Source organism: Carcharhinus amblyrhynchos, chromosome 1, assembly GCF_965287045.1.
Source record: "Carcharhinus amblyrhynchos chromosome 1, sCarAmb.v2.hapA, whole genome shotgun sequence".
Taxonomy (NCBI): Eukaryota; Metazoa; Chordata; class Chondrichthyes; order Carcharhiniformes; family Carcharhinidae; genus Carcharhinus; species Carcharhinus amblyrhynchos.
The window spans coordinates 28,767,920-28,794,842 of NC_137324.1; the positions used below are offsets into that span (position 1 = coordinate 28,767,920).

Genomic DNA, 26,923 nt, shown 5'->3' on the forward strand with positions numbered 1-26,923 from the left:
GACACATGGTACATTTGACAGGCAGCACATCTCACATTAGAGAGTCTCTGAAGGGGCAATCCCCAAGGATAGCAGCCCAAATGGCTCTATAGGAGAAGGGGATGAAGCAAGAGGGAGTTGGGTCGTGGGCAACAAAAGCACAATCAAGAGGAAGATTTACTTCAGAGACAAAAACAAAAAAAGAAAGAAGAGGGTCAATTATACAGTGATTGAACCACCTGGAATAGCATGTGTAGCTTTGGTTTCTTTATCTGTGGAAGGATGTTCTTGCTATAGAGAGTGCAGAGAAGCTTTACCAGACTGCTTCCTGGGATGATGGGACTGACGTACAAGGAGAAATTGAGTGTCAGTTAGGATTAGATTCACTGGAGTCAACAAGAATCTCAGTAATCTATAAAATTGAGATCACAAGGCAGAGCAGATGGGGGAAGAATTTCCTGATGGTGGTGGTGATGGGGACAGGGCAGTGTCCAGAACCAGGGGTCATAGTCTAAGGATATGGTGTAAATTTTTAGGATGGAGATGAGGAGAAATTTCTTCACCTGAAGAATGGTCAGTCTGTGTAATTTGTTACACAGAAAGCAACTGAAGGCAAAACATTGGGCCCTATTTTACCATTAGGTTGTGCCCATTGTCGGGTGTGAAAAATTGGTAGAGCCAGGCAGGAGATGAGTAGCACAATCCATGCCCATTTCCCCCTTCACCAATGACTGAAAAATGGCTGCTATTGCTATTGGGACTATGCCTGTAACGGGCACGACATCAATTTAAAAAAGGCAATTGCATGCATTTAAAAACTGACTTAATGGGCTGCACACCCAAATTTACCATCGCTTCCCCCTTTACCAGCACATTCACCCAGACTCAGGGAGAAACAGACATGCTCAGCTAAGGTCTAATTCAAGCGCTTCAGCTTCCGAGGAGGAAAGTTCAGAGTGTCCGGCAGTGTTGACTTAGATCGGTGATTGGGGGAGGGGGAGGTGGCAGCAAGGGGTCCACTGCCACTCTGCATGTGATTGATGATGGTGGTGGGGGGGGGGGGGGGGGGGGGGGGATTAAAAAAAAAGGGGCAAGAGAGAGTTATGTTGTGGGGGCCGGGGAAAGCATTATCTGGCCTAGGAGCAATATATAAAAAAAAAAATCAGGAGAGCAGTTTTTCTATTCTTAACTGATCAGATCTGTGGTGTTTTGAGCACATTAAGTCCCACCCACAGGTTTCTGCAGCATGATTCAGAATCACTGCTATTTTGGCAGGCAGAGTCCGTATGGGGGCGCCCGAGGACGGGTCTAAGAAAGTCAGACCTGAGAAAACACTCCCAAGTTTCAAGTCCACCCAGCATTTAAAATCAAAAATGGTAAGATAGGGCCCATTGTGTGACTTAAAAAATTACATATAGCATTTGGGGCTAAAAGGATTAAGGAGGTGGGTGTGGAGGGGCAGGATCAGGGTATTGAGTTGGACAATCAGCCATGATCATATAGAATGGTGGAGCAGGCTTGAAGGGCTGAATGGCCTACTCCTAATTTCCATGTTGCAATATTTTTAAAAACTGAAATATAGCCCAAATGGATGGAAGTAAAGCCAAGATGCAGCTGATTGGAGGACTACAGGGTGTGTGCAGGAACAAAAACTAGAGAAGATTATAGTAACATGGAAAGATCCAAAAAAAATGCCAGTGAAAATTGAGGTTAACTCACTGCAGCATCCAGGAGTGGGGCTAGGAGACAACGGGGCCAATGGTAGTTTGATACTTTTGTTAAGTGGGAGGTCACAGGCTTTAAATGTCCTGAGCAGAAGTCTGCTCCCTAGGAATCCAGAAATTAGCAACTCCATTGCTTTATTTCTACAATTATTCACAATACCAATACTTACTTGCAAAATAGCCCTTGGGAACAGGACTCACAGACAGGTGCATTTTTCTCAGAAAAGTAACCTAGGAAACAAGTGGAATTTTATTGGCTAGTGTATCCAATGGAACACATTTAAATTTAGTTGATTTTCCTGCAAGTATATTCAATCATAAAATCCCTACCATGCAGAAGGAGGCCATTGAGTCTGCACCAACTCTCACCCAGGCCCTATTCCTGTAACATCTCAGGCATCAAGGGGCATTTTAACATGGCCAATCCACCCAACCTACACATCTTTGGACTGTGGGAAGAAACCAGAGCACAATCCATGCAGACATGGGGAGAAAGTCCAAACTCCACACAGTTACCTGAGGCCGGAATCAAACCAGGGTCCCTGGCGTTGAGGCAGCAGTACTAAAATCACTGATGCACGTTAACAGAGGAATTAAATCCATGCAGTCCAGGGGTGACACTGGTCCTTATAACTAACCACCCCCTCAGCCCACCCAGCCCCCAGACAATGGAGCCACCCACAAGGCACTGCGGTCCTGCTGCCATCCCAGTGGAAAAATTGCAAGGAGCCCACCCATGACCTCAAATTTTTAACAGAGCAGTCATCCCAAGATCCAGCAATACTGGTCACTGCTGGAACTACACAATGCTGAGCAATAGTTAAAGCCAGATTCAAGAGGCTGGGGTGGGGAGGAGAAAGATCTTGGGTTTCCCCAGTGGCCTCCTTATTTTACCCAACAGGCTCCCTGCCCCCTGCTGCCACAGGTAGAATATCTGCAGTGGCAGAATGAGATTCTTCAGTGACCATTAATTGGTTAGATTGCTCAATTAGGTGCAAGGATTGATGGGAAAGGGGTCAATGCCACCCCCGCTGCAGAATTTCAGACAGGATGAATGTTGTTACAAGGCCTCCCCCCACCCTGCCTTTAAGAGAGAGAACGAAATCCAGCCCACCACTTTCTATTTGAAAATGAATGCTCCCTCACATTCTCTTACCCAGTTCACCATTTTCCTGGAAGCAAGGCCTGTTCAACAATAAATTCAGGGGCACAAAATAGACAAAATGGGCAAACACAACAGATCAAATTTAAAAAACACTGCACCAAATGACACTTTTTGGGAAAGAAAACAATGCAAACTGGTATAATTTTAAAGAGAGAGCGCAGGAATAGAGAAACTCACAGGGGTTAAAAAAAAGGTGGCAGGACCAGTTGATGAAGCTGTTTAAAAAGTAAAGAACCTGGGCCATTTAAAGGGATGTGGCGATGCCAGCGTTGGACTGGGGTTAACACAGTAAGAAGTCTCACAAACACTAGGTTAAAATCCAACAGGTTTACTTGGTAGCAAAATCCATTAGCTTTGAGTGCTTGCTGCTCCTTCATCAGGCAAGTCTCAACTGTCCCCTGGCAGACGTGTAGAGCCAGTTAAATCTGCATTCAGTCTCACCTGAGAAAGGAGCAGCAAGTGTTCCGAAAACTAATGGATTTTGCTACCAAATAAACCAGTTGGACTTTAACCTGGTGTCGAGAGACTTCTTACCCTATGAAAAGATGCAGAGACATTATGGTGAACCTTACTCCAATTTCTAGGGGATTGGAAGGATTATAATCTCAGGATAATGAATCAGCCATTTAAGACCGAGACAAGGAAATTTCACAAGGGCTGTGAATTCTCAATAGCCCAGAGCATATTCAAAGTGAAAATGGGTGGATTTCTGGGCACTAAGGGAATGACAGCTATAAGGATTGGGCAGAAAGGTTATGTGACTGAATGGAGAAACTGACTGTATTCCTTAAAGCACAGGAGGTTCGTGGAGAATTTGCAATAGTAAAAAAAATACATTAAGAGTCAGGAAAAACTGGTTCCACTGGCAGAGTTAATCAAAGATCACTGATTTGAACTAACTGGGAAGTAAGAATTTTAAGCAGAACATTGTTGTTATTAGGAAGATACTGCCCAGTGAAAGCAGATTCATTAGTAACTTTCAAAAGAGAACTGGAAAAACCTGAAAAGCAAAAATTTGTAAAGTCACAGCGATAGAGCAGGGGGAGTGGAACTAGCTGCTAAAAATTTCAACTGCTGCTGGTATGCAGGGCCAAATGGCCTCCGCTTCATATCATTGCTTGAAAATCAATAGAAAAAGTAACTCCACATCACAACCAAGCAGGCCAAATAGATCTTTTCAGTGCAGACGGTCAACTTCATAAGCAACCCACAAAAACCACAAGATGGAACAGACACCTCAGCAGTGGTGGATCTAATCCCAAAGAGAAGGAAGAACTAAGGCCAGGATTTTGTGCCCTGCCGCAGAGTGTCTCCTGGGGGATGTGCACAGCCAGTTAAATCTGCATTTAGTCTGGCTGGACTCCAATATCCCACTGGATGAGAGGGGCTATAAAAATGCCCCAGCCCAAGTTATTTTGGGGAGAGGAGTTGGTCTATTGTTTGCAAAGCTATTTCAAAAGCAGGAAGTATACCACAGCAGGAAGAGCTGTTCTGTCAATCTGCTCAGTGAATTCCCAATTTTGCTATAGAAGGTAGAATGACCAAAAGGTAAACAAAGTGTATTAATGTAATTGGATTATTTAGTTTCGCTGACAGCTTGGGCAGGAGAAACAAACCTTTGAAAAGGAATACTTGTTTTTACACATGTACTGTAATGTCAGAGAGAAGTTGACATCTCCCAGCTGTCTCCCTCCCAATGTGTGTTGGTCAGATAAAGAACTTCTTTAGCAAGTCTTTGTATTAACTGGTTCCATGTATTGTGCCAAACTCAGAGGGAAGCCCCTGGAAAATCCCTTTACACGAGGTGAGGAAGAACACAAGACACAGCATTGCCGACCCTCCCCATCCAACCCGCAGCCCATCTTTACTGGGCTCTCGCCTAGCAGGACAAAGGCAGCTGTACCTGGGAGGCAGGCAGTGCAGGATTTGGAACCAGTTTCATTGGCATAATATCCAGATTCACAGGATTGGCATTCAGTACTCCCTGTAGAACTGCAAGTATAAAAGAGAGAGATACCCAATTAGTAAACTAACTTCAAAATGACTTGTAAAGAAAATATTAAAAAATTTACAATAAAAGGACAAAGAACAGTACAGGAACAGGCCCTTTGGTGTACCAAGCCTGTGCCAATCATTGTCCAATCTAGACCAACCAACTGCCTGTATCCCTCTAATCCCATCTCTATCCAGATAAGTCTTAAATGCCACTAATGTGTCTGTCTCAACCATCTTACTTGGCAGTGCATTCCAGGCTCCCACCACCCTCTGCAAAAACAAAAATTCTCCCGCACATCTCCATTGAACCTTTCTCCCCCTATCTTGAACTTGTGCACCCTTGTAGTCATCATTTCTGTCCTGGGAAAAAATTCCAACTGTTCACCTTATTTATGCCCTTCATAATTTTATAAACTTTTATCAGGTTGCCCCTCTGCCTTTCCAGGGAGAACAATCCCAGTTTATTCAATCTCTCCTCATAGAGAATACCCTCCATACCAGGCAACACTCTAGTAAACCTTTTCTGTACTCCCTCCAAAGCCTCCACATCCTTCTGGTAGTGTGGTGACCAGAATGGGACACAGTATTCCAAATGTGGCCTAACCAATGTTTTATACAGCCAACATAAATTTGCCAACTTTTATACTCAATGCCCTGGCTGATGAAGGCAAGCATGCCATGTGCTTTCACCACCACCACCTTTTGGGCAATTGTGAAGATCCAGCTCATGGAATTCACACAATAAATCACTAAAATTTCTACTTTGGATCCATTTCACTAGATGAAGGGTCTTTTGCTCCCACATGAGAAATGGATTTAGTTTGCAACAAGTTTATTGTTGGTTAAACTGAAGGAATACAAGCCAAAAAAATTTTTACTACCATCCAGATGGATCAGAATTTGAACCCACGCCCAGGAAATGAGGGGCAGTATCATAACTTTATTCACCACTTAGAACATCTACAAAGTGCCAAAAGACAACCAAATGAGAAATTAACACAGGGTGAGAGAATGGCCAAGAAACACCCCTCCTCCACACTTCAAATTGTTACAATAAATTACTTTGTAATAAATAATAATCCTCTCTCACCATCTATAAATAAAAGTCAGAGACAAAAGGGAAAATTGCATTTTTAACATTTATTCTTTCATGGTATGTGGGGTGGTTTCTCATCATGGAGGTGGTTAAATATTTGATCAGGGCTATGGGGAAAATGGCACAGGTTAAAAAAAAGTTGAGGCTGGCGTAGATGAGTCATGATTGTGTTGAATGGTGGGGCAGGCTTAAAGGGTCTGGTGGTCAACTCCTGGTTTTTGTGTGGGTATCATTCATTGCCCATTCCTAATTGCCCTTGGCTTGCTAGGTCAGTCATTTCAGGGGGAAGTTAAGAGTCCACCACATTTGAGTTTGGAGTCACATGGAGAATAGACTGGCAGATTTCCTTCCTTAAAAAAAGGCACGAGTGAACCAGACAGGTTTTTAATAACAGTTGATGACTGTTTCACGGTTACCATTACTGAGGCTAGTTTTCTGAGTTAAAAAAATTCTACCCACCGCCTTGGTGGAAGCTAGATTACAAATGTGGAGAGGTTTAGGGATGAACTCCAGGGCTTAGGGACTGGACAGCTGAAGACATGTCTGCCAATAGAGGAGTGCGGACAGGAATACAGCAGCACTGAGCTGTTAAGAGTTTACACAGATAGCAAGGGATTTGAAAATGACATTGCCAGATCAGGAGCTAAAGGACAACAGGCATCAGGGTGGTGGGAAAAAAAAATTACAGGATTTGGACACATTTATGGAGCAGAGAGATGGGAAGCCAGCTACAAAGGTGTTTTCAATGAATCGGGGGGGGGGGGGGTAATGAAGGTATGGACGAGGGTCCTAGCAAGTGGTTCGAGTCAAAGCACAGCAAAATCATACATAATAAATCATACATCCATTTCCCCTCAGTTCATGAGCCAACATCTGCAATAGCAGTAAAATGTTTCATATTCAATAGTCTAGAGTTTGGTACTTGCAACAGGAATGCAAGTTTTGAAAAAAGGACAGTCAACATAGGAAAAGAACAACTACTTTTGGAATCAAGTTCAAATTCCCCAAATGGCAATGACTCCAATTGGATTTTAAAATCAATTCACATTCCTGCCACAAGTTTGCACATTAATTAGGTCTCAGTGATCCACATTATTCACTCACTTCCTGTCACCAGTTTCAGTCCCATTAAAACACTTAAGCAAGAAGGCAGCATATCCCAGAGATACTGTAACAGATGGAAGAATACAAGAATAATGTTTATTATCCTCAACCAGTGTCATACCCACAGTAAGCTAACAGTTACCACCAAATGAGAGATCGTCCAGGTGGTTCAAATAGTAACACTACCATGCAACTGAGCTAGCAAGGGCGGTCTATGTCTGAGTAAATCCCTGGGTTATACAGAATTGGTTAATCTCAGTGGGATAACACTATGGGTTGTGAACTGGAAAGAGGGCAGGAGCAGCAGATACATGAGAACACCACCACCTGGAAGTTCCCCTTCAAACCACTCACCATCCCGAGTTAGAAATATAATCACAGTTCCTTCACTGTCATTGGAACTCCCTCCCTAACAGCACTGTGGGTATACCTACTTGACATGGACTGCGGTGGTTCAAGGCAGCAGCTCATCATCACCTTCAAGGGCAGTTATGGATGGGCAATACATGCTGGCTTCCTTTGAGATATTAAACAAAATCTGTACAATGTTTTACTAACCTCTAGCATCCCATCACCACAGGCTCTCCTGTATTCTTCAGTAATCCCCTTTCCTCCAAAATATTTCACATCTCTAGTCATAAATGTGGTTGTCCAGAATTAAGTTTAACAAACATTTTCCCTGCCTCCCAATTTGAAGGCAACATTTAACATTGAGTTGAGAAACTGATACAGGAACAATCTATGCAATAGCTGGTTATTTCTATTATAAAAAACTTCAAATGTTTCAGTAACTGGAAATTTAGTCAGCTATTTTCTATATCTTATGACTAAACACTGACAAATAATGTCATGATGCACATTCTACCACTCAGGCAGAGCCTCACTGCAGAAGGAAGCTTAAAAACATCAGATGAGTTGGATTGTGTTCAACTACATTACCCCTCTGATCAAGGAGCCCCACACAGGGAGGGATTTTCCAGCCATGCTCACCCCAAGACTGGAAAATCCTGCCCAAGGTCAACAGACCTTTGCGTGGTCCACCCTTGCCTGCTGGGACTGGAAAATTCCAGCTATAGGGGCCACCTGTGAAGGAGGGCTGCTCCCCGCCAGCCCCCCTCCAGGTGTCAGAGGGAATCCACTGTTCAACTGTTGACACTTCTCCCGCATACTTACTTTGTATAAGCACCTTTTGAACAAGGCAGACATGTCATCTGTCCTGCCTGAGGCTGGTAGAACCCCTGCGGGCACATCAGACAATCATCTGGAGCAAGGCAGAATCCATCAGAACAGCAAGAGCAATTCAGGGACCCTGGAAGAAGTGAAAAATAAATAAATAGTTACAACCACTTAAATATCCACCACATTTTACATCAAATAGAAACTCAATAACATCACGAGGACATCTTATGGTCTAGTAAATCAGGAAGGTGGCAGGAGAATGGGAATGAGAATCATATCAGCCATGGATGAATGGCTGAGCACACTCAATGGGTCTAATAGCCTAATTCTGCTCCTATATTTTACTGACGTTTGTAAACCTTAGTTAACAGTAGAAGTGTACCAAATCCAAAATAGTTTGGCAAGTTAGACCTCCAATTATCATGTAAACCTTCTCAAATTTATGCTGAAAGAAATTTAATTGATTGGCATAACAAGTTTGAAGAATTTAAAGACCTTCTCAAGATCCTATATTCCCAAAAATGCAGGCCCATTTGGCTTGTGTAGAGATTCTGGAGATCCAGATTTCCATAGTGCTGCTACTTTGCATTAGGATGGTCCTGCATCCAGGGTCACTGAAAGTTTACATCCAAACAAATATATTCACATACGACCTGCACTGAATGAAGACAACACGAGCTGGAATGGTACACCAGAGACTCAGATTCATTCTGTGGGGAACAAGATTTTAAATACATTGCTGCTTTCAAACTCAGGCAAAAAACTTCTAACTGTAGAAATCCAAAGCCACTTACCATTATTGGAGTAATGCCCTGGAGAGCACATTGCACAATTAGAAGTGTTGAAAGCTGTACAGTTTGAAGACATGGATGTGACTGATCCTGGAAGCCGAGTGGAGTCAATTCTCTGTGTAGTGCTAGTGGTGATGTTAATGCCATCAGTTGTATTGGTCAAAGTGGTCCCGAGTGTAGAACCAAGTGGAACTGTAGGAACAGTGCTGATTTGACCAAGCACCAAACCTAAAAATAAAAATACAAGTGTGACTAGAACAAACAGAATCCCTACAGTGGGGAAGGCTACCATTTGGTCCATCAAATTACCAACTCCTAACACAGCATCCCATCCAGGCCCTATATCCATTACTGCACCTATTACTCCATTAATCCCCCTAACCCACACATCTTTGGGACATTAAAGGGGGTCATTTTGCATGGCTAATCCACCCAAGCCGCACATCCTTGGACTGTGGGTGGAAATCCACAGACATGGAGAGAACTTGTAGACTCCACAGAGAGTTACCCAAGGCTGGAATCGAACCTGGGTCACTGGTGCTAACCATTATAAACAGAGTGATACCATATGCTGCATAATAATCACAAGTCACATGCTGGTTCTTGGGTTAACACACTGAACGCAGAAGTCGTCATAGGCCCAAAATCCTGGAACTCCTCCCGAGTGGCATTGTGGGTCAACCCACAGCATATGGACTGCAGCAGTTCAAGAAGGCACCACCACCTTCAAGGGCAACTAAGGATGGGCAATAAATGGTGGCCAGCCAGTGACACCCATGTCCCTTGAATGACTAATAATAATAAAAAATATGCAATGCTCCATTAACAAAACACAATCTTTGCAGGGATTAGGTCATAGAAGGATGTTGCTAAACAGCAGACAATATCCCAGGTAAAGCTGAATTCTGGACTATTCCGGTGTAACCACTCAGTCTGACGTCACATACCAAAGAACAGCTTCTTCCCTGCTGCTGTCAGACTTTTGAATGGGCCTACCTTAAGTTGACCTTTCTCTGCACCGTAGCTACGACACTACATTCTGCACTCTTTCCTTCTCTACGAATGGGATGTTTTGTCTGTATAGTGTGCAACAAACAATACTTTCCACTATATTTTCCACATGCATCAACAATAAAATCAAAAATAAGTGGAAAAAGCAAGCAGCTCCAACACTAAGTTTGGTGCGACGTTCAGGGACTTACTTCATTACCACACATGTTGCCATAGTTCATTTGCTGCAAAGAGACAGGACAAATTGGCACTTTGCTATTGATGCAAGTCACAGGATAGAGCAACAGACAGGGGCTCACAACCCATGACGCCCCATGCAGATTCTCAATCATTGGATGCAGACTAGAACATGGAGGAAAGCAAATGAACACAACAGCCTGATCTATACTGACCAGACAGATCACAGATAGATAGTGATCACAACACAGTGCAATATTTAAATTGGGCACAGTGGATAGCACTGCTGTCTCAGAGTGGCAGGGACCAGAGATGAGGAGCAATTTCAGTAAACAGAGGTAAGCTATTTCCTATGATAGAGACACGTAGGACAAGGGGGGAGAGGTACAACAGATATTAGAGGGAGGTTTTCCCCCCCACACAGGGTAGTGGGGGTATGGAATGCTCTGCCAAGGTGGTGGAGGCAAACATGCTAAAGTCATTTAAGAGTAACTCAGACAGGCACATGACTGAGTTGGAGATGGGTGGATATGGGAGATTGTTTTAAATAAGGGTCATTAGCATTGGGGCATCCCTGGTAATGTAAATGGGTATGATATGATAATAATGTTTTTTCTCTTTTCATTCACAGGTTTTAAGTCGGTCCACCTCGTGTCCAACGAGGGGCATACACACAATGGGTCGTACTGGGGCTGCTCTTGGTTGTTCGAGATTGGCCTAGTGCTTCATGTCGTTAGTGTGTGCCTAAACTGGACAAGATGACAGCTCAGTGACTATCGCTGATTGCTGTGCAGATACATGGATTTGGGCCGGTGTCTGTGGGAGTTTGCACATTCTCCCCGTGCTTGCGTGGGTTTTCTCCAGGTGCTCCGGTTTCCTCCCACACCCCAAAGATGTGCTGTTAGGCTGATTGGCAGGAATAAATTGTCGCTAAAATCAGTTTCCCTCAATCTGGATGGCCATAAAACATTAGACAGGGGTCATGGGTGGAGGGGTGGACTGGTGGTGTTGAGATGGCGGCGCGGGCTCGTTGGGCCAAAGGGCCTGTTTCCCGGGCTGATTTTGTTCTTTGTTCTTCAGCCAGATAGTGGTGAATTTGTGGAACACTTTGCTGCAGAAGGTCATTGACTGTCTTTAAGGCAGATGGATAGGTTCTTATTTAATAAGAGGATCAGGGGGAAAAAAAAGGAGTTTTCTCATCCCCATTCTCTCTACCAGCCATGATTGAATGGCAAAGCAGACTTGATGGGCCAAGTGGCTTAATTCTGCTCCTATGTCTTATGGATCAGAGTTCAATTCAGTCTTGGGTGACACTGTGGGGTTTGCATATTCTCTCCATATTTCCTCCCACAATCCAAAGAGGTGCTGGTTAGGTGGATTGGCCATGCGGAATTCTCCCTTAATGTACCCAAACAGGTGCTGGAGTGTGGCAACTCAGGGATTTTCACAGTAACTTCATTGCAGTGAAAAATGTAAGCCTACTTGCAACACTAATAACTACACTTCAAATTCAACCAACTTTTGACCAGAATTGCAAGCTCCTTGCTGGAAACTGTTCCATTCCTCCAAGTGGTCACTTGCACATCCACTTTACAGTACACCACTACAGGAATGCATGAATTCAGCTCAGATACAGATTTCATAGGGCAAAAGGTTCTGTCTGCCTGCCTTGTAGAGAAAAAAAAGAGGGGAAGTGAGAACAGACAGTAAAGACATTCTAGTTACTGGCCAGCCAAAGCAAGATGTTATCACTAGACAACATGAGGTTAGTTAAAAGGGAAAGAATTGTGGATTTCCCCAGCTGCCTTGAAGAATGTTTATGATTCCTATGTAATTGGCCAACGCCTTCCACTTTACCACAAATCACCAGATCAGAAGGGATGTAGCACTGACTCGAGTAGACAAGCAGAAACACTAACTGCAGCTTTTCATGCTTCTAAATTGCTTATCTACAGCACAAATAAAATCACGAGTCCCATCAACAGATGGTGTAAAAATTGGGGCGATAGGATTGACAGTTTGCACTCAAATTGCCATGAAAATTTGATAATAAAAACAGCAGCCTTTAACAGGATATCCGACTTGGTTGTAAAACAAGCCATTGCTCCAATAACCCGAGGAAAGGGTAAACAAACCACTAATTAACAATTCATTTGTCAATTGCATCATGTGCAAACCACAAGAATAATTGGCGCAAAAAGCAATTTTCTTTTGATGAAGGTTAAAAGGGACGTGAAGTATTCAAACACAATGCATCATTTTGTCTATTAATCATTTTAAAAAGTAGCATAACTATCTCCCGTATCAAATATTTCTTACTATCCTCAGACAGTTAAGTCTTTTACTATAACAAACTAAAAACAGTACTGAACAAACACTAGTTCAATAGACAACCTATATTCTGCACTGCCAAAATCCCCCATTTAACTGTTAGTAATGAAAAAAATCCCCACTGTGGCTATACTTCATTCTCCAGAAATCAGTTCAAGGTTATTCTCAGCTCCTGTTTCCACTGAGATAACTTCTACTGCCTTAACTGACTGAATTGTATGAGTGAATTGTAGATCCTTCTTCTACCTAGAGCTAGATAAAATCTTCCAACTGTGTTTAAACCCTCACAGACTTGGTTTCTTCATTCCAAGTGTGAACTCCCACCTGCATCCTGTGTGGTGAACTGCAGAAGGAGTCTATTGCTCTGCTCTTTTGCATTCTTGCAGATTAATCCCAGTGACCTTCTGGATATTTTTAGAAAATGTTCCAATACAATCCTACCATGGCTTCCAATGAACTTGTCCCACTGATGGGATTGATCTGCATGAATGGAAAAGAGCAGAGCAATAGACTCCTTCTATCTCCATGACAGAATGATTCACATAGGCTTTGTATTCAGGTAGAAATGCTAATTAGCTATCCTCTGGATCTACAATTTCATGTCACCTTGGAATTAAAGTATAACCACTTACAAAACCTGACATTTGTCTCCTCCTTGTTACTTGGAGACTAAGTTTATTCATTGCAAGCACAGCTTCCCTGGTCATTACTGTTTACAGGTGTGAATATCTTCTACTTCCACCCCATTCCCAGTACAACAGCTTGGCCCCCCACCCCCCCCGCAACCAAGCCTTATAAAGCCAGGCTTGTTGCTGGCAGAATTCTGGGCAGCTAATCTGACCCCCTTCAATCTTCCTTTATACCTTAATATATAGTCCCAAAAGCATCAATATATTTGTGACATCAAGAATACACTGCCTTTTGAGCTGTGTACACATTTTCATCCTCCATCCCCAAACTGTACCTGATGTGCCAGACTTGACAGGTAAGTGGTCACAAACAGATCAGCATTGATGCTGAGGCATAATTCTGAGTTCAGTGCAGATACAAACCTCAAGTTTATCCAATCCATCATGCAAATCAGCCTCCCAACCCTTGATTCTGTCTACACTTCCTGCTGCCTCGGCAAAGCAGCCAGCATAATCAAGGACCCCAAACACCCTGAACAAGTGTCTGGAGGTCAATGCCAATCGACTCAAGAACAGCTTCTTCCCTGCTGCTGTCAGACTTCTGAATGGACTTACCTTGCATTAAGTTGCTCTTCCTCTACACCCTAGCTATGATTGTGACACTACATTCTGCATTCTCTCATGAGTGGTATGTTTTGTCTGTATAGTGTGCAAGAAACAATATTTGTCAATGTTAACATGTGACTATAATAAAACCAAAATCTTGCAACTGAGGTGCCTTCATCTCCCTCTATATTTTACTTTGCTGAATTACTAAAGTTAAAAACCAGCTTGTTGAATAAAGCTAAGCAAGGACAGTCTGGATGCCCACAATGATAGATTCCAGAACACTTTCATAGATAATACAGCACAGATAAAGCCCTGACTCCACTGTGGCTGCTCTTTCAAACAGAAAACTTGTTTGTCCAATTCGCAGTCACAGCCACCTGCCCTTCAGTGTAAGCATGCAAATTTCTCCCTTTAGGTAATGATCCCATTCATTTGCAAAGTTAGTATTTAAATCTGCTTTCACAACACTTAAAACAAGTGAATTCCAGATGGCAAAGAGTGAAAAAGAACTCTTCTCTCCTCTGCCCGTAGAAAAATAGTTCCACCTTATTTGTTCTCACCAAAACCCCTTCACAAGCCTCTAATAAAATCTCTCCATAACCTTCACTACTCTGAAAGAAACCAAAATCAGTTTGGCCAGACTCTTTATGCAAGTTGGAAATCCCCACATCCCTGCTATAATTCTCATTCATTTCCTCTGCATCCTCTAAGGCCCAACTTACATTTTAAAAGTATGGGGCTTAGAATCAGACAGAATGAATATCCAACTCAGCCTTATCCAGAGCTTCTTTAAAAGGTTTAGCTCAGCTTTCTAGCTTTTGTATCTTTTGTTTCTGCTCACTAAGCCAAGGCTCTCAACTAGCCTGGTCACCCATAAAGATTTTTCCATAAGTTTGAGCCTTTTGCTTAAAAAAAAACACAAAAATTTTAACCATTTAAATTGATGCCCCCTCCCAAGAATGCACCCTCATTTCTTTACAAAAAATTTCATCTGCACTTTGCCTTGCAGTCATGCTATCCTTCTCATTGATGTAAAACTCAAGTTTGTAGCAGACATCGCTAAACTTTGATCTTATATTAATGACTGTACATGTGGGAGGCATATTGACTAAAACAAAAGGAGCAATCCTATATGGGAGGCACCAATAAACTTCCCTCCAGTCTGGAAAAACTGCTCTGCACTCCTCCCTGCCTTCTGTCTACTCTCCATTTTCCTGCTCATGCTGCCATTGCCCCCTTTACTCCCGTGGGCTTCAATTTTGCCAACAATGTGGAACCAACACCCTTCCATCTCCACTTTGCCTCTCAAATTTCATTTGCAGACAAGGCATTAAGACGAACTAATTTGACATCACGAGCTGTACTGCACTATGAACACTGTTCTTTCTCCTCTTCCCAAGCAGTCCATTCACCAACACCATCAAATGGTAATTAAGCTGTTTAATTGTACTTCCTTGACCCCTTTCAGGTTGAGTATTATAATGATATACCTAGTGCAATCTGCCCTTCCAGACTTAGTATCGTATGATTGCACTGTACTGAGTATAATCTGTTGTATGCCTGGAAACATACCAAGCAGTAATTGGGCAGGTTGCTTACTAACTAGGATAGGTCTTATTGGTCAGGTCAGAAAAAAGTCACCATAGAAGTAGAAACTTTGACAGATCACTTACTTACCCTCCAACCAACCTCTTACAATCAATGCCTTCACGTCATTTTCCAACCTTCAGAAGCCTAAATTGTGCAAGTGAGGATCAGTTTTGAGATGAAAGCAGTTTACCCTTTGTGAATATTAGTTTGTGTGTTTTGGAATTAAACTATAAAAAGCTGGGATAAGTACAATTAAAGCAAGCTTGCAGCTTAAGGTCAAGGCCTTGTTGCTTAAGAGGTTAACAGCTAGAGAGGCAAAAAAAAGTGATGGGCTTTAGAGGGTCAGAAAACAACAGTTCAAAAGGTGACGCATGTTTGTTCAATAAAACCAGATAGAGAGACAGATTTAAAGCAGCAGGTGGGCTTATTGACCCAAGGAGCTGGAGACATGGACAGGGATTTTATGACCACACTCACCCCAAGACTGGAAAACCCCACTAGAGATCAGCAGATCTTTGCATGGTCCTGTCCCGCCCACTTGCCAGAATAATTTTAAGTGTCCAGCTAGGTATGAAAATGAAAAAGTTCCTGATCCATTTTTGGGCAATTCTTCATACCCAATCTTGTGCAGTTAAGTCATTAAGAATATGGGCTGGATTGTTTCTAGCTGGTGCAGGCACTGGGCTGGGCTAAAGTTTGTCAGCCAGCATGAAGAGGGAGCCACTGCACAGGGGCAGACCACTGACAGCACACATGTGCAGGGACAGAGAGAGACACACAGCTGTCAGCCCCCTGCTGCTGCAGGCAACCTCTCCCCTCACAATCATGAGGGCCCATGGCCGATCACAAGCCCCACAATGCAGAGACATCCAGCCGCCACTGTCCAGACTGATTGCCCCACCCTCCTTCCACTGATGAAATCACAATTGTAGAGTGTGCAGAGTGCATCCCCCAAACTCATCCCTTTGATGAGTATGCATCAGGTCTCACTCCCTGTCTCTTCTCCCCCCTCCCCCCCCAACCACCAATATGCTCTGCTGCTGTGCAGTGCCAAAGCAACCCCCTATCCCAGGGCAGCCTCAATAGCCTCTGGTTCCACCAGTGGGACCAACACAACTGTTCCCCGTTCATGGAGCAGGTATTTTCCTTGGAGAGGACCTCTCCCAACAAGGCCATAAAGGCAAGTGAGCCTGGATGATGAGGGCCAGGCTCACTAAACCGATGGAAATTCAAAATTTAAATAAATTCAGTCTCTTGCCCATTTCCAGTGAGAAGCTGACCTCACCAGAAATCCAGCTCTTGTATATTAAAAAAAAACGCATGAATCGCAAAAACCCAGCTTGCAGGTGCAGCAGGTGGTCAGGAAGGCGAATGGGATGCTGGCCTTCATAGCGAAGGGGATTGAATATAAAAGTAGGGAGGTCTTGCTGCAGCTGTATAGGGCATTGGTGAGGCCGCAGCTGGAGTACTGTGTGCAGTTTTGGGCGCCGCACCTGCGCAAGGATATTTTGGCCCTGGAGGGAGTGCAGAGGAGGTTTACTAGGCTGATACCGGAGTTGAGGGGGTTGAGCTATGAGGAGAGGCTGAATAAACTAGGCTTGTACTCGTTAGAGTTTAGAAGAATGCGGGGAGATCTCATTGAGACGTATAAGATGATGAATGGGATGGATAGGATAGAGGTGGAGAGACTCTTCCCGCTCAAAAAAGACAGTAGGACTAGGGGGCACAGCCTCAAGATAAAGGGGAGGCGGTTTAGAACGGAGTTGAGGAGGAACTTCTTCACTCAAAGGGTGGTGAATCTCTGGAATTCTCTGCCCGTTGAAGTGGTGGAGGCTGCCTCGCTAAATATTTTTAAGAAGCGGGTTGATGGGTTTTTGATAAGAGAAGGGATTAAGGGTTATGGGGAGAGGGCGGGAAAGTGGAACTGAGCCACGACAGATCAGCCATGATCTTATTGAATGGCGGGGCAGGCTCGAAGGGCTAGATGGCCTACTCCTGCTCCTATTTCTTATGTTCTTATGTTCTTAAATAGGGAGATTAGTGGTTGGCAAATTTCAAATTTGGATGCCTTCTGAGAGAGAGTTAGTTAGAAGAGAGAGTAAGTGACCATGAGATAGATCTGCACTGTAAGCAGTGTAAAGAACTGGCTTTATCATTGACTGTATGGAATATGGATGTGTAATCTTAGTTTCAATCTGAGGGAATAGAAGTTGGATGATTACCTAGTCTGAAACTACAGAATCGACTGTGGGCCTCAGTGTCTTATTGCAGAAAGTAATCAGCTGAATTACTTTGGATGCTCTGATCACTTTTCAGTGCTATAAACCAGGGTATCCACAAAAGATGGCAAAAGTATTAGCTCTGAAGAGAGCTGGAGCTCAGATGTTTCCAGAGGGCAATGGCATACTTTTGGGTGGCCCTTCCAGAAATAAATAGCTTAAGATTAATGTGTCCATTAAAGGCGATTGTTGAGGGAAGGAGGGAGTAAACATGAGTGCATGACATACATAAATATAATTTGTTGTTAACACTTATTTAATTCTTTCTACAAAAAGTTTTATTCACGGCATGGTGTTTAGCACTGCTGCCTCACGGCACCAGGACCTAGGTTCGATTCCCAGCTTGGGCTACTGTCTGTGCAGAGTCTGCATGGGTTTCTTCCGGGTGCTCTGGTTTCCTCACTCAATCCAAAGTTTTAGGTGCATCGGCCATGCTAAATTCTCCCTCAGGTGTACCTGAACAGGCACCAGAGTGTGGCGACTAGGGGATTTTCACAGTAACTTCACTGCAGTGTGAATATACACCTACATGTAGCATAGTTCTGCAGGCTAAAAAACCTGAATTTTGTTTTAAATGCAAATAGTCCAACAGGATTACTACACCTTTAAATGATACTGTTCACAAAACCAACTTGAACTCAGGTCAGTATTCAACAGGAGTTTGTTAATACAAGCAACAAAAATATGCCCCATGCAATGTGCAGCAAGTGAAAAAAAACAAGCAAACAGGTGGTTCAGACAGTTTTAGCCCATAAAAAAAAAAGGTTGAACCAAAGCAGAAAAAATGCTGGAAAATCTCAGCAGGTCTGACAGCATCTGTGGAGAGAGAATAGAGTAAGAAGTCTCACAATACCAAGTTAAAGTCCAACAAGTTTACTTGGTAGCACAAGCTATTAGCTTTCAGAGCGCTGCCCCTTCACCAGAGGAGTGTGAGTTCTATTCACAAACAGGGTTATAAAAGAAACAAACTCAATTTACAAAATAATCGTTGGAATGCAAGTCTTTACAGACAATCAAGTCTTTAAAAAAGGTACAACGTGAGAGAGGGTTAAGCACAGGTTAAAAAAGAAGAGTATTGTCTCCAGCCGAGACAGTTAGTGAGATTTTGTAAGCCCAGGCAAGTTAAGAACATAAGAACATAAGAAATAGGAGCAGGAGTAGGCCATCTAGCCCTTCGAGCCTGCCCCGCCATTCAATAAGATCATGGCTGATCTGTTGTGGCTCAGTTCCACTTTCCCGCCCTCTCCCCATAACCCTTAATCCCCTCTCTTATCAAGAACCCATCAACCCGCTTCTTAAAAATATTTAGCGAGGCAGCCTCCACCACTTCAACGGGCAGAGAATTCCAGAGATTCACCACCCTTTGAGTGAAGAAGTTCCTCCTCAACTCCGTTCTAAACCGCCTCCCCTTTATCTTGAGGCTGTGCCCCCTAGTCCTAGGGGGTTACAGATAGTGACATGAACCCAAGATCCCTGCCAAGAATCCATCGCTGAAAAGATGCCCTCATAAGAACAGGATATGGCACTCAAGTCATTGTGGTGCATCAGAACTGATCAGTGAAAAATTGCACCAACCTCAAGACAAACATGGGACATGGTGGACAGAGTACCCTTCATCATCCAGTACTTCTCCAGAGCTTTCAACATGTCACTGAAGATGATAAACATCTTGCCAAGGCCATTCCCCACACCCCCACTTCCTGCCTTCAAAACAACCACACAACCTCAAACAGACCACTGTCTGCAGCAAACTGTCCAGCCTTCAGGAGAACAGGCAAGACTGTTCTCTTCCTGTCAGGAACACTTCAGCAGTCACAGACATTCAGCCTCTGATTGTTCTCCAAGGTGGCCTTCACGACAGTGCAGAGTCACTGAGCAGAGACTGATAGCCAAATTCTGCATACAGGAGGGAGGACAGCCTCAACTGGGATCTTGTTCATGTCACAGCATCTGTAACTCCACAACTTGCCTGGACTTACAAAATCTCACTGTCTCGGCTGGAGACAATACACTTCTCCTTTAACCTGTGCTTAACTCTTTCTCCACTCACATTGTCTGCACCTTTCAGACTTGATTACCTGTAAAGACTTGCATTCCAATCATTATCTTGTAAATTGAGTTTGTGTCTTTATATGCCCTGTTTGTGAACTGAAATCCCACTCACCTAATGAAGGGGCAGCGCTCCAAAACACTAGTGGCTTGTTAGACTCTAACCTGGTGTTGTGACACTTCTTACTGTGTTTACCCCAGTCCAATGCTGGCATCTCCAGAGAGAATAGAGCCAATGTTGAGTCTACATAGAACATAGAAGCGCAGAACAGGCCCTTCGGCCCACGATGTTGCGCCGACCAGTTAAACAAAAACAACAACAATGACCCACTAACCTAAACCAATCCCTTTTCGTCCATAAACCTGACCACAGATCTCTTAAACGCCCCCAAACTAGGCGCATTTACAACTGCAGCAGGCAGGGCATTCCAATCCCTCACCACCCTCTGGGTAAAGAACCTACCCCTGACATCTGTCCTATAACTACCCCCCCTTAGTTTAAAGCCATGCCCCCTCGTGCTAGATTTTTCCATCAGAGGAAAAAGGCTATCACTATCCACCCTATCTAAACCTCTAATCATCTTATATGTTTCAATAAGATCCCCTCTTAGCCGCCTTCTTTCCAGCAAAAACAACCCCAAATCCCTCAGCCTCTCCTCATAGGATCTCCCCTCCATACCAGGCAACATCCTGGTAAACCTCCTCTGCACCCTCTCCAAAGCCTCCACATCCTTCCTGTAATGTGGGGACCAGAACTGCACACAATACTCCAAGTGCAGCCTCACCAGAGTTGTGTACAGTTGCAACATAACGCTACGACTCCTAAATTCAATCCCCCTACCAATAAACGCCAAGACACTGTATGCCTTCTTAACACCCTTATCTACTTGATTCCCAACTTTCAGGGATCTATGTACACATACACCTAGATCCCTCTGCTCATCCACACTATTCAAAGTCTTCCCGTTAGCCCTATACTCAACACATCTGTTATTCCTACCAAAGTGAATTACCTCACATTTCTCTGCATTAAACTCCAAAAAATTGGAGTCTAGATGACCCTTTGTCAGATCGGTTGAGCTGTGTAGTTGAAGGACCTTGCTGGAAATGCTTCACAGTTTGGATCAGGCTCATTATGATTGTTAATGACAGCTTGCCAGTCACATGACCAGTCAATGCAGTAAGAGAGAGATTATGCTTGATGCCAATGAAACTACACTGTAGCACCATGGGAGGGGATAAACTGGCACACAGACTTGATATTTTAAAAAAGGTGTATATGAAAATGGTTATTGTAAAATTTACACAGTGGAAGGTAGTTTACTCTGGGTCACAGACATTCTAGTGCAGGATTTCATGCTGATAAAATGTCATTCTTTTGATTAATTACAATTAAAGCCTTTATTTCCTGTTCTCATGATTCACTTCAATTGTATATGCAAATTTCTTGGATATGTTGAAACTTGCCAAGATACTAAATATATTAAAGTTTTGTTCATTGTTTTATTTGATAAGGGTAATGTGGTGTAAGTATATTGAGAATACAGGCAGTCCACTACTTTTACAACATTCAGGTTACAACGATCAACACCATTTTGACTTTACAACAGCACGCCAAATGAACAAATTCAAGAGGTTCATAACCTCACACTGACATTCTGCATCACACACCTTTTCTATTGTTATTATATAGTGGGTCGCTGATCCTGTAGAAAGATGGAGGAGATGCCAATGTTGGACTGGGGTGGGCACAGTAAAAAGTCTCACAACACCAGGTTAAAGTCCAACAGTTTTATTTCTTAGCACTAAGGAGGGGAAACACACCAAAAAATTGTGCTACAAATAAACCTGAAGTAGAGATGCCTCCCTCTGATTGCATAGGATTTAGAGTGCAGATCATTTGGCCCATCAAGCCTGTACCAAACAATAATCCCACCCTATCCCTGTAACCCCACATTTTTTAACCCTCCCAATCCCTCTAACACTAAAGGGGCAATTTATCATGCTCAAATCAACCTAACCCACATATCTTTGGAGTGTGGGAGGAAAACCATATTCACATGGGGAGAACATGCAAATTCCACACAGACAGACAGTAACTCAAGCTGCGAATTGAACCCAGGTCCATGGTGCTGTGAGGCAGCAGTGCTAACCACTAAACTAACCAAGTTGTTGGTAAGAATGTGGCCTTGCCTTACTGATGGATTTCCCATTGATTGCAATAGAATTCTGGTGCTCTTGAATCTGGAGCCCCATGTCCAATGGGTTTGGGGATGGCACTGTTGGATCCCGGGAAAGTTCCTAAACGCCCACTGACCACCCAATACCCAGCACCTTTTGGTCAAGCCACTGTCACTGGTGCAGCCGTTGAGTAACCTGGACTAGCTTTCTTCCCAATTGCCCTAGAATGCCTCATCCAACCGGTTGTGTGCAGCCCGCTGACCCTAACTGGGCTCACACAGTAAGAAGTCTCACAACACCAGGTTAAAGTCCAACAGGTTTATTTGGCAGCAAAAGCCACTAGCTTTCGGACTGCTTGCTGCCCCTTTGTCAGGTGAGTGGGAGTTCTGTTCACAAGCAGGGCATGTAAAGACACAAACTCAATTTACAAAATAATGATTGCCTGTAAAGACTAGCATTCCAATCAAGTCTTAAAGATACAGACAACGTGAATGGAGAGATGGTTAAGCACAGGTTAAAGAGGTGTGTATTGTCTCCAGGACAGTTAGAGAATTTGCAAGTCCAGGCAAGTTGTGGGGGTTACAGATCATGTGACATGAACCCAAGAAACCAAGCTCACAGTGCTCAACTCTGCCAAAAGAGTGTCAGACTTCAGGCAACCCTCAGACAGGTCTAAATTCATCAGATCAAAGCAGTGAAACACATGGGGATGGAGGCCACCCTTCATGGGAGATGTCCCCTCATGATGTGGATTCCAGTTTAGAAAATGTTTAGGGATTAAACCCAAAATGACCCTCTAGTCACCACACTTTAAAAATCCCAATGGGTTAAAAAGTCTGAAATCATTAACCAAAATATTGAAGATAAACTCCCGGTAGAGGAGAAATAGACAACAAGTAAATAGGATTCAGGCCTTGGTTCATGAACCACTCTCTCATTTTTATGTTCCAATAGGAAAAGAAAATCAGTTCCAACTTTATCAGCTATGATCAAAATGAATGGCAGAGCAGGCTTGAAGGGCTGTAAGGCCTACTCCTGCTTCTAGTTTCTATGTTTTCTACGATATGATGGATTTTTCAGGAATCAATTATGTCAAGTCCGAAGGCTGCCTGTATACATCAGAGTAAAGCTATTGAACCAAATAGTGACCATATCGCCAAGGACCCGATTTCAATCTATTTGGGTCACTGTCCACATGGAGTTTGCACATTCTGTGTCTGTGTGGGTTTCCTCCCACACTCCAAAGATGTGCAGATTAGCCATGATAAGTGAGAGAGGTTACTGGAATAGAGCAAGCGAGGGGGCCTGAATGAGACAAATCTGTCAGAGAGTCAGTGTAGAACCGATGGACCAAAATGGCCTCTTCTGTACTGTAGGGATTCTATGATTAATATGCTTCCTATAAGGTGTTGCAAATAATAATACTCAAGAAACTGTTCACACAGTAGCCAAGCTAACAGTGCTTAAGTCAACAAACAGACTAAAAGACACTAAACAGTTCCAGCATTCACACCTAGAAACATTTTAATGCGCTGGGTGCCAGTTTCTCTGATAACAGAACAAAAAAGGGAAAAACCTGAATATCACATCAGCCAAAACCAGGTCACAAGGGGTTTGTGTTTTGAGTATAGAACAAGTAATTGACTATACAAAGGACACGTCATTATTTTGTATTAGTGTGCACATGCCAATTTGACTCAAAATGTATACCAAGAACAGGAAGTTTTAAAAATAATCTTTGAAATTGAATTTCTGTAATTCAATAAGGAAGTAAAACACAAGATTTAAATTTAGGAGGGGTCAGGTCCAAAATAAAACAAAAATCGAAATTCAGTTCTAGCTTCCTGTCAGAGGAAAGGTACATTCCTATTCCCTCCTGCTTTCAGCTCAGCTTCACCCGGAGTGATGGGAGTAATGAACTTTCCACCTGAAAAGGGTAGTAGAAACAAAACCTTACACCATTGGATACACAAGTACCATAATTACAACTAACCAGATTCCAGATCGAGAGACTGGATGGCTGCAAGTCAGCCTGTGCTGACATGGGCTGAGTGGCCCTGTAAATTTCTATTCTATATTAAAGAAGGGAAACAATCTTGGTGGATATTACTCAGCGATTGATCTTGAGAAATTTAGCTGGAATCATGGGCAGCGGTGGAGGTTTCTCTTTGCAACACATTTCACATGATTTTTTTAAACATTTGTTCACGGGATGTGAGTATCACTAGCTTAACCAGCACCAAATGCCCTCAGGCTTGGGCAATAAAACCACATTTCATGTGGCTCTGGAGTCATACGTAGGCCAGACCAGGTCAGGATGGCAGATTTCCTCCCCTAAAGGACATTAGCGAATCAGATGGATTTTACCACAATCGACAATGATTTCATCATCATATTTTTAAATTCAATTCAAATTTTACCTTCTGCCATGGTGGGAATTGAACCGGGTTCCCAGAGCATTACTCTAGGTCACTAGTCCAGCAACAATACCACTACCTCCCTTGATATAGTCAGGTATTTTATAGAAACATTTAAAAAAAATAACAGAGGGTGGTGGGTACCTGGAACATGCTGCTGGGGGAGGTAGTGGAGGCAGATACGATAGTGACTTTTAAAGGGGTGTATTGACAAATACATGACTACGATGGGAATAGAGGGATATGGTCTGAGGAAGGGTAGGGGTTTTAGTTCAGTCAGGCAGCATGGTCAGTGCAGGCTTGGAAGGCCTAAGGATCTGTTCCTGTGCTGTAATTTTCTTTGTACCTCTGTCCCAGTTTTAGGATCTCCCTGATTCAGAATGATAGGACAGACACAGCAAGCCCAGTGAAAAAGCTCCATTAAAATGGATATCAGCACACATGTCCTACCTGACATCTAAAAAAAAACAGACCAGCAGGAACTGCTATTCATGGCTTCCCTTGATCTCAGAAGGCCTCTGACTTGATCAGCCAGGAGAGAATGTGGCACATCCTCCTCAAATTTGGCCATGTGAACAACAGGTAAAGATGCTGTTAACATATCTGTACACCATAGAGAAATAGCCTAAGTTTAGGTAGACTGGATATAGTCAGGCACATTGATAACCCACATTATGGAAACAACTGTGATCTTAGTCACAAACATAGGACATAAAATTCGCTGCTGCTAACAGAGCAATAGTCAGGGACAATAAAGAAACTGCCTGTGGAGTAGGAATAACACCAGATGTGTGGTGTGCAGTGAAGCATACACCACATCCTGAAGGAATGTACGAGGTCCAAGTTATACAAAGCAAATGGTATACAAGATGTGTTGTTTCTACAACTAAGCATAAAAACATAAGAACATAAGAAATAGGAGCAGGAGTAGGCCATCTGGCCCTTCGAGCCTGCCCCGCCATTCAATAAGATCATGGCTGATCTGTCGTGGCTCAGTTCCACTTTCCAGCCCTCTCCCCATAACCCTTAATCCCCTCTCATCAAAAACCCATCAACCCGCTTCTTGAAAATATTTAGCGAGGCAGCCTCCACCACTTCAACGGGTAGAGAATTCCAGAGATTCACCACTCTTTGAGTGAAGAAGTTCCTCCTCAACTCCGTTCTAAAACGCCCCCCCCCTTTATCTTGAGGCTGTGCCCCCTAGTCCTACTGTCTTTTTTGAGCGGGAAGAGTCTCTCCACCTCTATCCTATCCATCCCATTCATCATCTTATACGTCTCAATGAGATCTCCCCTCATTCTTCTAAACTCTAACGAGTACAAGCCTAGTTCATTCAGCCTCTCCTCATAGCTCAACCCCCTCAACTCCGGTATCAGCCTAGTAAACCTCCTCTGCACTCCCTCCAAGGCCAAAATATCTTTGCGCAGGTGCGGCACCCAAAACTGCACACAGTACTCCAGCTGCAGCCTCACCAATGCCCTATACAGCTGCAGCAAGACCTCCCTACTTTTATATTCAATCCCCTTCGCTATGAAGGCCAGCATCCCATTCGCCTTCCTGACCACCTGCTGCACCTGCAAGCTGGGTTTTTGCGACTCATGCACAAGGACCCCGAGGTCCCTCTGCACCGTTGCCTGCTGCAGTTTTTCGCCACGTAAGCTGCGTTTCTCACAGCCACCACAGAAATTCATCACCATCCTCAACCTGCCTCACGATGGCAAGCAAGCCACGATTCTTACCAGCCGATCTGCCACAGACCCAACATGAGTGAAAACTGCGGTCAAGTAAGGCTGTGTCATTGTCCTTTTCCATCTTCCTCACTGCAACACTCCATCCCAACTTTATAGAACGCTTCACTGAAGTGAACGATATTCTATAGGACAAAACGGAAGCTACTCAACTTGCTCCACCTCAGTCCAGAGCCACAATCATTCCAATCTGCAGCACACCAACACTTGTTTATGTACACACTCAAGAAACAGAGTTCCAAAGTATTGGTGATATATTCATAGAGGTGAAAAAAAGGGATGTTAGGATGAACATCCTGAAAAGGTGCTCCATTAGCCTGCTTTCACTGTGCAACACTCACTGCCCACCCGACTATCAGGATCCATGGTGAACCATTGGACAACATGTCTTTCTTGGGAGCTTCTCCTCAGCAAGGGAGATGAAACTCAATGGACATTACAGCCTCGCTCGAGATCAGAAACTCCCACCTGAGGGCATTGGATGTTTCCGCCCCCCCCCCCCCCCCCTCCTCACCTGCTCCAATTCTGTGGAGAGTAGAATTTCAGCAAATATCACCTCCAGCGAAGGGAATGCTTGATGCCAAATATCTCAAACCTGGCAACAAGCTCATTGACAGGTCTACCTGCCCTCTTGTATGTGTCAGAGATATGGACGATGTATGGTGGACACCTTAAATACCACTAGTAATGATTCACTAACTGCTCTCTTTCCTTTTATGTACTTATAGCAGCTTTTGCTATTCTTTTTTTGAAAGTTTTCTTTCAAAAATTTACTTTTTTTCTGGTAACCCTTTGATCTTGAAAAGTTTCCTAATCTTCCATGGGCATTGCAAAGTTTTTTTGGTCATTAATTTTGCCATGGACTTCTT

The 26,923-nt window shown here is 43.5% G+C and overlaps 1 protein-coding gene across 2 annotated transcripts in view; it reads right to left on the reverse strand.

The window, feature by feature from the left end:
- The window catches only part of LOC145349075 (uncharacterized), a 49,223-nt gene that overhangs the window by 8,740 nt on the left and 13,560 nt on the right, over nt 1-26,923 (reverse strand). For both annotated transcript variants that reach the window (XM_080197389.1, XM_080197399.1), the window contains 4 exons: nt 9,037-9,261; nt 8,237-8,372; nt 4,772-4,860; nt 1,874-1,934 (listed from right to left, as the gene is read on the reverse strand). In XM_080197389.1, coding sequence (XP_080053515.1) covers nt 1,874-1,934; nt 4,772-4,860; nt 8,237-8,372; nt 9,037-9,261 — 511 coding nt within the window. The remainder of the gene's footprint in view (nt 1-1,873; nt 1,935-4,771; nt 4,861-8,236; nt 8,373-9,036; nt 9,262-26,923) is intronic.